General features: G+C 19.9%; 2 protein-coding genes across 2 annotated transcripts; one reads left to right on the forward strand and one right to left on the reverse strand.

The window, feature by feature from the left end:
- Positions 1-1,567: 1,567 nt before the first annotated feature.
- SRAE_2000013900 (CDC48, N-terminal subdomain and AAA+ ATPase domain and ATPase, AAA-type, core domain and CDC48, domain 2 and Aspartate decarboxylase-like domain and P-loop containing nucleoside triphosphate hydrolase domain-containing protein) lies at positions 1,568-3,858 on the forward strand (the record flags this gene model as incomplete). Its single annotated transcript, XM_024650932.1, has 2 exons — positions 1,568-1,573; positions 1,615-3,858. The coding sequence occupies 2 exons, from the start codon at positions 1,568-1,570 to the stop codon at positions 3,856-3,858; spliced, it is 2,250 nt and encodes a 749-aa protein (XP_024504659.1).
- Positions 3,859-5,201: 1,343 nt separating this feature from the next.
- SRAE_2000014000 (Ecdysone-induced protein 63E) lies at positions 5,202-12,377 on the reverse strand (the record flags this gene model as incomplete). Its single annotated transcript, XM_024650933.1, has 5 exons — positions 5,202-5,667; positions 5,723-6,309; positions 6,353-6,972; positions 7,028-7,068; positions 11,614-12,377. 5 exons carry the CDS (start codon positions 12,375-12,377, stop codon positions 5,202-5,204), a joined length of 2,478 nt encoding a protein of 825 aa, XP_024504660.1.
- Between the last annotated feature and the right edge of the window lie 401 nt (positions 12,378-12,778).

The raw sequence follows: 12,778 nt of genomic DNA on the forward strand, positions 1-12,778 counted from the left end.
AAATAAATATTTTTAAATATAGCCATTTGCAACCAATCTTTTTGATCATGTTTCATTGATTTTCAAAATGGTAGTTAGATAAAAATTTATAATTTAATTTATTTTATTGAAAGACAGCGTAAATTAGTATACATAACAAGGTAATATATAAATAAAATTATTTTATTATCAATAACATTTTTTTTCAAGATTTTAATTTAAAAAAAATTAAGTTTTGAAAAATATATAATTTCTTGCTTTTATTTTTATAATAAAATAAAATTATAATAGAAATTTTTAAAGCTTATTTCAATTTAAAACTTATTTATAAAAGTTATATATTTAAAAAATTCTGATTATTATAATCTACTAAATTATTTGGTTAAAATATTGTATCATTAATGTACACAAACTTTTATTGTTTAAATTATTTTCTTATCTTCTTTTTTAATATAAGATTTTTTTTTATGTTAAACAACATTACATATTGACTAAACTATGTATTATTAAATATCCTATATTTCATATTGTCTTTATAGTTGCCATAAAAAGTAGTATATAAAATATTGTAAAATTGCTTTAACATTTTATTTTTAAATACTTTTAGCAAAAATTGATTTTCGTTATTTTATTTTATGCCATAAAAATATTATGCTTTTTATTTTTAAATGTTTTTGATTTCACATTTTCTTTTTATTGGATTATTTTTTTTTTATTTCTAACATTAATACATCTTTAATAATTATATAAAATATTTTAATATATGAATATTTAAAAAGTTTTAAATTAATGAATAGAAAATAACTTTCGAAAATTTTATATTGTTATTTTGTTATAAATTAGATGTAATTTATTTAGTAGTGAAAAAAAGATAACAAAAATTCTTAAAAATATAGCTACTTTTTTTAATTAATTCTAGCCATTTATTACTCATTATAGATGTTATGTAAAATATATTATTATCATAACAAAGTCTGGTACCATAAAAATGAATAAACAGTTGTATAAAAATTTTTTTATGTTTAAATTAACATATAATAAAAATATATTATAAGTTTCAATATTATAAAATAATCTAAAAATTAAATTTTTTAATGTTAACTTGTTTTCAAAGTATTTAATATTAATGTAAAAATTAGATGATATTTTTTTTCTTCATTAAACAATTTTTTACTTCCAATAAAAAATTATTAATTAAGAAAAGATTTTTTTATGTAAAAATTGATAACATCTTTAAAATTTATAATAAAAAACTATATGAATATATTCTTTTTTAAGAATTTTTAAATTATTTCTATTAAAAGCATTGTTTAACTTAATACTAATCGATTTGCTATAGAATAAAAATAATTATTAAAATACTTATTTAATTCCTCAAAATCAATGATAAATTAAAATATAATATTTTTTTTAAGTTAATTAAAAGTATGTTCTCAAATACCAATATTTAGTATTATGTTATATTATTAAATTTTGACGTGTTTTGGTTGATAATTAAATATAATATAGTATCCTTATTCCAATTTATCTTATTTGTAGATTTTATATAAATATTTTCAAGTTTCAAAATAATATTTATTTTTTTAAAATGAGTGTAAGTTTAAAATTTGATAAAACATTATTACTATTTTAAAGATTATTTTAAAAGTTAGAAAAGTACCAACTGATGAATTGGCTGTCTCTAATTGTGCTGTTGTCAATAAAGATGATTTTGATAGTAATGGTATAAAACATATAATTATTCAAACAGGACCAGCACATAGATTTGCATTTTCAATAAAGAACCATCCTGGAGTTCCACGTGGTGAAATTGGTTTTGGAGTTCCTGCTCGTAAATGGGCAGCATTATCATTAGATCAAAATATTCAATGTAGTCCTTTTACTGTTCCAAATAACCAATTTATTGAATCAATCACTGTTGATATAGATTTTTTTACAAAAAAAGGTGTATGTAATGATGTATTAGATTCAGATGATATGTGCCGTGAATTTTCAATGCAATTTTCCGGACAAGTATTTACTGAAGGTCAACAATTAGTTTTTAAGTACCAAAATCCCAAAGATAAAAAAGAACACACTTTTTCATTGAATGTTATACAGATAACAGGAATGGACGTTAATGCTGCAATTGGTGGTGGTGGAAATGGATCTACAGGAAAAATTTATTTTGGACAATTAATGGGCAATTCTATGGTTATATTTGATAAAAGAGAAGGTGCACAATTAAATTTAACTGGAAAAAGTAAAGGAAAAACAGCTTTTAAATCAATTATTTCTCCTGATTGGGATTTTGAAAGTATGGGAATTGGTGGTTTAGATAAAGAATTTTCTGCCATCTTTAGAAGAGCATTTTTTAGTAGATTATTTCCACCTGAACAAGTTGAACAATTAGGCATGAAACACGTTCGTGGTATTTTACTTTATGGACCACCTGGTACTGGTAAAACTTTAATAGCCCGTCAAATAGGAAAAATGTTAAATGCTAGAGAACCTAAAATTGTAAATGGACCACAAATTTTAGATAAATATGTTGGTGAAAGTGAAGCTAATATAAGAAAATTATTTGGTGATGCTGAAGAAGAATTTAAAAGATGTGGAAATAATTCAGCTTTACATATAATTATTTTTGATGAAATTGATGCTATTTGTAAACAAAGAGGAACTCAAGCTGGAAGTTCCAGTGTTCATGATACTGTAGTTAATCAAATTTTGACAAAAATGGATGGTGTTGATCAATTAAATAATATTTTAGTTATTGGTATGACAAATAGAAAAGATATGATTGATGAAGCTTTGTTAAGACCAGGAAGAATGGAAGTTCAAATGGAAATTTCTTTACCAGATGAAAATGGACGTGTACAAATTTTACACATTCACACAGCTAAAATGAGAGAATATAATAAATTAGGACCTGATGTTGATATTAAAGCAATTGCTAAGAAAACTAAAAATTTTTCTGGTGCTGAAATTGAAGGTTTGGTACGCGCAGCTCAATCAAGTGCTATTAATAGATTAGTAAAAGTTGATGGAAAAGTTACTGTTGAGGCAGATGCATTTGAAAAATTGAAAATCACATCAGAAGACTTTGAATATGCATTACTTAATGATATCAAACCAGCATTTGGTTCAGCTGATGAAGTTTTAGAAAGATTCCTTAGTGGTGGAATACTAATGTGGTCACCAGAAATATCTAAAATTCTTGAGACTGGTGACATACATATTAATGATGCTAAAAGTCCTGATTCTCGTGGTTTTGTTACCCTTCTTTTGGCAGGATCTCCTGGTGTTGGAAAGAGTTGTTTAGCAGCACAAATAGCTAAAAATTCAGGATTTCCATTTGTTAAAATATGTACACCAGAAACAATGGTTGGTTATACTGAAATAGCAAAATGTCAAGCTTTAAGAAAAATATTTGAAGATGCATACCGAAGTCCTTTAAGTGTAATTATTATTGATAATATTGATAGACTTCTTGATTATGCTTCTGTTGGACCAAGATTCTCTAATCAAGTATTACAAGCATTACTAGTTTTATTAGGAACTAAACCACCAAAAGGTAAACGTTTACTTGTTTTAGCAACTGCATCACAAAGAACATTTTTAAAAGAACTTGATTTAATGTCAGCATTTGATGATGTAATTGATGTACCAATGTTAAGAACAATAGAACACGTAAGGCATGTTCTTGATGATTCTAATGTATTTACATCTCAAGATATACAAGCAATTGAAAGAGATCTTCGTTCAGCTGGAGATGTTATGTACATTGGTATTAAAAAGATATTAAGAATTATAGATTATACTAAACAATGTGATCCTAGATTCAGAGCTTCAACATTTGTTGAAAAAGTTATTAATTCCGCTTTTAATCAATATTAAATTTAATTTTTTTTGGCACTATTCACTTTTAGTATGGCTGTTTTTTTTTTTTTTGAAATATAATATGCAGAATAAAATAAAAACTTATATATATTATTAATATATATAGGCAAGGAACGAGTTATGAAAATAATTTTCGATTTTCCAATTTTTAATAAATTTTTTTCAAATAAAAAAATGTAATAATAAAAGGTGCAATCATTTTTCTTTCTAAAAATATTATGTTTTCACATAGATATTGCAACAAAAAGTACAAAAAAAGACGGTGGAAACTATTTTTGATGTTAATTTTTTTTACAAAATATTTTTAAAGCTAAATATGTGCATTTTAATTTAGATTTAAAATTTTCCAAATTTTTTAAATTTCTAAAATCCTATAATATTTTTAAAAAATTGTTTGTCAGTAAAATAAAAAAAATTTCCAAGGAATTCATAACTTTACATTTTGAAGACTATTAAATTTATATATTTTTTTGCTCATGAAATATTTTAGAAAACAATTTTAATTTTTATTAAATATTTAATAAGTCATAATGTTTCATAAAATAAATTTTTTAACATGATTATCGATTGATATAGTATGTTGCTTTTAATTTCTTTTTTGAATAAAATTAGTTTTACTAAAGAAAGACATATCGTTCTTGAGATATGGGCTAATAAATATTCATTGTTGTTTTTCTTTTAAAAGTTAAATAAATAATTTAAAAGAAATTTTTTAAAAAAATAAAAAATTTTCTTAAATATTATGGAGTTTTAATTTTAAAAAATTACAAGAAAAAGTATTGTTATCTAATATATAAATATGTGATCAAAATATATGTTCAAATTTTTAAACATACTATTTTTTAAAATAATATTTTATCAATGCAAAGTTATGCATAAATATACATTATGAAAAAAAAAGTTGTGAAAAAAATTAGATTGAAAATAAAAAAATATTAATAACTAATTGTTGAAAAATAATTACAAATTATAATAAAGCAATTAACACAATAAAAATATATTTAATTTCTTTTGTAAAAAATTTTATTACTGTAAATTGGATTTTAAATATAAAGTGTTCATAAAAAACAGTAATATTCTTTTTTTAAAATAATAATATTGAGATTCTTATTTATGATTTAAGTTAAGATATAATCAATAAATTACTTAAAAAATGATCATTAAAAAATAATAATTTTAATATCATAACATAAAATAAAAAAAAAATTATTTTCATAATATAAAAATTGTTTATTGTGGTAATGTATATTGAAAGCCAATAAATTATTATTTCGATATTTTTTGTATTTTATTATTACATTTTAAAATTTTTATGTACAATAATAAATAATATATAAATATTATACTCTTATAGAATCATAACCTTCTGCTTTTTTATCATTTTTTACTTTATTAGTTATAATATTACATTGTAATGGATTTTTACCTAAAATTGTAAAAATACTAACATTAGAAGGAAGATAATGTATAGCATTTGGAAAGATACTTGTAAAAAAAGAATGTTTCATTGCATCTTTAGCTGATTTCCTTTTATTTGGATTTAAATTTAAGAAACCATTTAATAAATCAATTCCATCACAAAGTTTTTCAAATTCTCTACTAATATAATGCCATGGTTTTTCATGATAAATATCATGATTTGATATGTATGTATTGTAGAGTGGAAGATTTTTAACATCTGACCATATTTCAATTGTTAATGTACCACGTATTTTAAATATCTTTTCTAATTGATCTATATTTCCAGATGTTCCTGGAAATAATGGTCTACCCATTGTCATTTCTGCAAAAATACAACCAACGCCCCTAGAAAAAAAAAAATATTTTTATACATTTAAAAATTTATTTTTAATTTTCTTACCACATATCTAATGAACAAGAGTATTCTGTTGAACCAAGTAAAACATCAGGAGGTCTATACCATAAAGTAACAACTTCATTAGAGTATGTTCTTGATGGAACACTTTTTGCTCTAGCTAAACCAAAATCAGCTAATTTTAATTCACCACTTTCTGATAATAATAAATTTTGAGGTTTTAAATCACGATGTAATATTTTTCTTTCATGACAATATGCTAAACCTCTTAAAAGTTGAAATAAAAAAATTCTTATTAAATCTTTTTCTAGACCTCGTTTAAAAAATTCCATATATTTTGAAAGATCTGTATACATATATTCAAAAGCAAGAATTAAATGATCTGAGTGATGTATTATTTGATATAAATGAACAATATTTGAATGATGTAAATCACGAAGAAGTGATGCTTCTCTTATAGCAGTAAATGGTAATCCTTCCATTTTTTGTAATTGAATTTCTTTTAATGCTACAATACGTTTATTTAAACGATCATATGATTTATATACTGTAGCATATGATCCTTCACCTAATTTTTCAAGTTTAGTATATATATGATTTAATGGTACTGTATATGCATCATGTAATGAAATCTAAAATTTTAATAAACTTAAAATTATTAATAATATAACTTACTTTTCTTCCATAAAGATCAGATTTTGAACCATTTTTACTTCCTACATATCTCATTGGTGTTCTACATTTTGTATTACCATTTATTATATCATCATTTGATAATGATGGTTTTGTAGATAAATCTCTAAAAACTGTACTACTACTTTTTGATCTTGATGGTTTATTACTATCAATATTATAATTAATTCTATTTGGAGTAAAACTTTGACTCATTATTTCATTAAATGAATTATTATACATTGAGGATTTTGTCATTAAATCAGTATACCATGATGATGACATTTTAATATTATTTGAAAAAGTATCACATTCATCTTTACAATTTTTTGTATTTATAAAAGTAAATTCATCATTATCATTTTTAACATTATTATTTTTTTTAGATTTTATAAAAGAACCAAATGTATTTGATATATTTTTTCCTTCTTTTTTATTATTATTGTCATCATGTTTAATTTTCATTTTTCCACGTTTACTTGAAAATGATTTATTAATTTTATTTAAATTTTCACTACTTTTAGAATTTCTCATAATTTTTAAACTTTTTTGATTTAATACTGTTAATGAACATGACTGTCTTAATTCATTATTCTTATTATCATTACTTGAAAATAAATTACCTAAAAATTTTAGTATATTTTTTGATTAAAAAAATTAAAAAAAAAAAAAACTTACTTATTTGACTAGAAATTTTATTCCATATATTGGCCATATTTCTAAAAAAAGAATAATTATACATTAGTTATGCCATTCTAAACATATGGTTTTTTAAAATAACGAAAATAATTGGAATAATTAAGATGAATAAAAATAATGATTAACATAGAGAATTATGTTTATGGGAATAATATATATATATATATATATACATCAATAACTCATTTTTTAGAATAAAAAAAAATATGGAAATAATATTATTAGAAATTATATATATAATTAGAAAATAAAATATGTATGTATATATTTTTTTTTCCACTTTGTTATTCTTTTAATCTTATTTTAATTATAAAATTTTCTTTTATAACTCTTTAACTTTTCACTTTTATTAGTGGCTTTTTACAATAGTTTTAGTATTTTAAGTAGTGATAATGTTAAATTTTAGTATATATTAGTAACTAAATGTTGATGCCGTGTTTCATTCATCTGTTCTTCTTTACCCATTTTACCACTACTTAGAAAATAAATATATTGTCATTTTGTGATGATGGAGGGATAGATATGATAACATTATAATCATTAAACTTTATTATGAAGGTGGAGAAAAAAAATAATGGATTGTGATATATAGAATGAGTAAAGGAATATTTGATAGTGATTATTTTTAAAGTGAAAAATGACATAAACTGAGAAAATAATTTAATCAAATACTAATATTAATTGAAAGCAGCTAATAAATAAAATTAAACAGCCTTCTCTTTTTCCTAGACGTTACATTTAATTAAGATTTTGATGCTTTGAACTATTTTATTACACTTATGTTTATTAAAATATATTTTATTAAAATGTATTATGTGCTTTTAAGTATTTATTATTATAGAAAAAAAAAGAGATGTAGTATAATAATATCAATTAATATAAAGAAATAAGAAGAAAAAAAACTTATGAAAAAATACATTCTTTTTTACTCTAAAAACAAAAAAAAAATGTATATATAAGTTAAAAAATTTATTATAAAAATGATAATTGAGAGTTTAAAGATAAAGTATTTTTATCTTATTTTTTAAAAAAAAAAAAAGAAATTTATATTAGATGGTATCTACTAAAATACTATACAAAATTATTTCGAATATTTAAGTAAAAGAGAAAATTTTTATATTTTAAAAAGGAAGTGTTATATATTTTTAACAATGTCATTAAGCAAATAATAACTATCCTACACTATTTAAAGAAACTTTTTTTTATATTTTATTTATGCCATCATGTATGGAATAAATTTATCCATTTAATTTGAACAAGTCTATGCTCTGACATCGGTTTTACCAAAATTTATCTTCTTTTAATATTTTAATTTAAAAAAATTTATTTCGGATTAATATCATCATAAAAATTAGTTATAAATATATAAAAATAAATTAAATATACTTTATATTTTCAATAAAATTTTTTAATTTAGCTTTTATACTTAATATATTTATTAAAATTTAGTTAAAAAATATATGCTTAAGAAATATTTTATCACGAAAAAGAACAATAATTTAAAGAAAAAGATGAATAGAAAATAATACATTATAATAATAAAAAATTGTAATTTTAAATGTAAAATTCTAGTATTATTTTGTGGCATAATTAATAAAGTTACTAATAAAATTATATTTGTAATATTTTATATATTACATATTTAACAACAACATTATCTAAAGTTTTCCTTCTAAAAATTTATATTTATTTAGATAGAATATATTAAATAAGGTTTCAATTCATGGTAATAAATTTAGGTAGTTACTTTAACTTATTTTATTTTTATTTTAACTTTCTAGGTTGAGTAATAACTTTTTACCAATATAGAAAAATAATTAAATAAAAACTATTCAATTTTTTTTTAAATATATTTGTTATATTTTAAATAATAAAAAAAAAAAAGTTATTTTTAAAATAAAAAAAAAAAAAAACACTGTGACATTTATCAATCATAATATAGTTAAAAGTACAATAGAAATTATAATTAATAATTGTAATATTTTAAACAATATTCATATTGTTGTAAATAAAAAATATATTATTAAAAATATTTGTTAAATATACTATTATATATAAAATATGTCATTAGTAATAATATATTAAACCTATAGTAAATATTTTTTTTTATATTTTAAAAAATATTTTGTAAAAAAAAATCAAACGAATGTTATTTTACTTATATAAACAGTTTAAAATTTATAAAATTTTAAGTAAAAAATACAAAAATATCATAGTTGTTTAAAATAATTATATCCTAAAAACTTTTCAACAAAAATTGATATTTATGTAGTTATTATATAAAAATTTTATTAGTTTTTTTGTAATAAAAAATTGTTTGTTTATATCACTTAATGATTTTATTATACTTTTTTTATTTTTATTTTTATCATAAATAAATGAACATCTAATTAATGTAAAACTAATTTTATTTCTCAATGATATCATTAAAAAACGTATTTATAGCTATGTAAACTTGTAATTTCTTTCTCTATATTTCTAGCTTTTAAATATTAAGTATCTATATTTTTTTTGTTAGAAATTATCATTTTAAACAATATTTTATTATTGTGGTGATTGTTTTAGAATTTTTAATAATTTTTATCAATTTAGATATTTAAAATTAGTTATTAAATAAGTAATATTGATGTAATAACTAGAAAATTTTATTTGTTTCTTAATTATTATTTATTTTTATATACAAGTTTCAATTTTTTTTTTTATTTTTATTAAAAATAAAATTTTAAATAGTAAGACTAAAAAATAAGTAAATATAAGGTATAAAAAATAACATAAAAAACTTATTAGCAATATTTTTTTAAAAATCATGTAATATTAATAAAAAAATCAATTTTCTAGAATATTTAATAATTTTACCAAAACCACCATAATTAATTTTAATCAAACATTTAAAAGTTATCAAAAAGATTGTAATAAATAGTAATTTCACAATCTTTTATTTTTCTTTTTCATATATCAATAATCACTTTTCATTCATTCATTAAATAATTGTTTTAAAAGAAATAAATTGAAATACATTTAATATTTTAAAAAAATATACTTTGATGATAAAATTATGTTAAAATTTTGTCAATCGGAAAAAAATTTAAATTCTTAATTGTTATTTTTGATATTTATAAAATTTATTCTAACTTTATTAAACAAAATATTTTTGATTATATGATAATTTTTATTTTACTTTTAATTTTGTAACTTATTGAAAGAATATTCAATTAATCTTTTTTATTTAAAAGAAAAACTTTTTCATGGTTGTTTAAAATTAAAATTATTAAAAGATTTAATTAATAATTGATCATAAATAAAAATTTATATATATATAAAATTTTTTTAAAAAAGAATACTAATTATCAGTGTAAAATAATAAATCAAAAAATATCTTATGACAGATGTACTTTAAATAAAAGTATATTTTTATGTTTGTTTAACAAAAAAATATATTGGTACAATTAGTAAATATATTTTTAAAAAATCATGATTAATATATCTTATAGTTTTTAAACTATTGTAATTTTATTTTATATAGAAAAATTTTTAAACATTAATAAATTTGATATAAGGTTAATAAAATTTATATCTTTTATCATTATAAAATATTATTATACTTTTAAGAAATTTTAAAAAATTTTTATTGTTACATATTTTATAATATATTTTAAAGAGTTGTTTAAGATTAAACTGACTTTAAAATTACCACGTTTATTTTATTACTTTTTAAAAACAACATACTGATATTGTTAAAAATAGTACAAACCACCAATATTAATGTAATTAACTAAAAAGTTATTATAAAAAATGTTTTATAAAAGATTTGCTTGACATTTTAATAATTTTTATTTTTGATCATAATAAAATTGTTTTTTTTTTTCATTCTTAATTTCTTTATATATATATTTTACTATAAATTTCTATAACAATTTAATGTTTAATTAGAAAATTAATTTTGTAAAAAAAAAACTTTGTATAATTTATAAGAAATAAAAAGTATCAAAAGATCAAAGTACAAATCATATAGTTTTTTCTTATACAAAATTAATAAAATAATTTTATTTAAAGTTTTAAAATTTTATTTTTTTTTTAAATAAAAAATTTTTAATCTATTTTACTTTTTAATTAAAATATTAAAACATTTTTTAAACAAAGAAAATTATTGTATATTGATTTATTATTACAAAAAAAAATCAAATAGTCTTTCATATTATTTTAATAATAAAATGAAAGATGATAATTTTTATTATATATAAATATATATATATATATATCAAATAAAACTTTTTTTGGTACTTTCCGGTTTTAACCCCGCCATTTTCAAATACCCATAACTCCCCCCAAAAGTTTTCTTTTTTTATAAAACTTTGAGGGATGAGATTCCTATCCAATCCCCTTTTGTAACTTAAAAAAAAAAATTGAAAAAAAAGTTTAAAAAAAAGTTAAAAAAAAAGTTTAAAAAAAAATTTTATTTTTCACTTAAAAATTCATAATAAAAGCGAATGTCCCTCAAAATGGACTCAAATTCTTTTTTTTTATTTTTTTGCCGCCATGTAAATTCATACATGTAGCCTTCTAACATGCTTCTCCGTGTTCCACATTGTCTTTTGGACCTTTCTTTCACGGATCTCCAAACTCTTTCAATGTTTTGGGTATGAGCATTTGTTAGTGGGTCCACAAAGTTATATTTGTGATTCACCTTCAAATGCTCATACCCAGAATCACTTACTTGAGAATAGCCTCTCCACATATCAGAAATAATGAGTGTTTCTGGAGCCACTCTTCTTTTCAAAACTTCCATTAGAGTTTCAGAAGCTCTATTTGCAACTGGCTCCACAAAACACTCCTTTGTTTCTCTGCAAATTCCACCAAAACACCATTGCTGCGGTAGGATTCTGCCACAATTATATTTTCTTCGCGAAAAGAGGGTTTCATCCACTTCAACTGTTAACCCTTTTCCTCCTATTTTATTTTCTTCCTTTTTCTCCAAATAAAGACAGACTTCCCTCAAATAACTGTTCCAAGCAACAACAGTGTTTTTATTCAGCCCCAATTCTCTCTTCATATCTTCCACAGACGATTGTTTGTGGGCCCAATAATAAATGAATGAAATTGCCTTTTGTAATGGCAATTTGGTTCCATCAAACCATGAATTCACCCTTATTCCACTTTCTTTGCGGCAACTTCTTAAATTACAACGCCATCTTATTGGATTCGTAAAATTGAGCTTCATAAAATGACCATTTTCACATTTTCTTACTGTTGGAAGTAGATTATGCTCTTGAAGATATTTTATTGCTTTTTCTTCATCAGAAATCTTTTTTGTAAGTGTAGAAATATTCATTATTCTGGAAAAAAAAGAATTATTATTGTTTTTGAAAAAAATAATTATTTTTAATTAAAATCAAATATCAAATACCTTTTTTTCTTTTTTTTTCCTTATTTTTTACCAAAAAAATTCAAATTTTATTATTTATAAAATTATTCATTAAAATCAAATATCAATTACCTTTTTTTCATTAATTTATATTCATTTTTCATTAAAAAAATCAAATATCAAACTTTATTTTATTTTAATATTTTATAAAAATTTTAAAAAATTATCATATAATAAATTAATATGCAAAAAAAAAATAATTTTTATATGTTAATTTTATTTAATCAGTATATGGCGGGGTTAAAACCAGAAAGTACCCTTTTTTTTGTAAAAAAATTTTATTAAAAATTAATCTGAGTTAGGTTATA

This window comes from Strongyloides ratti (assembly GCF_001040885.1).
Source record: "Strongyloides ratti genome assembly S_ratti_ED321, chromosome : 2".
Lineage (NCBI taxonomy): Eukaryota > Metazoa > Nematoda > Chromadorea > Rhabditida > Strongyloididae > Strongyloides > Strongyloides ratti.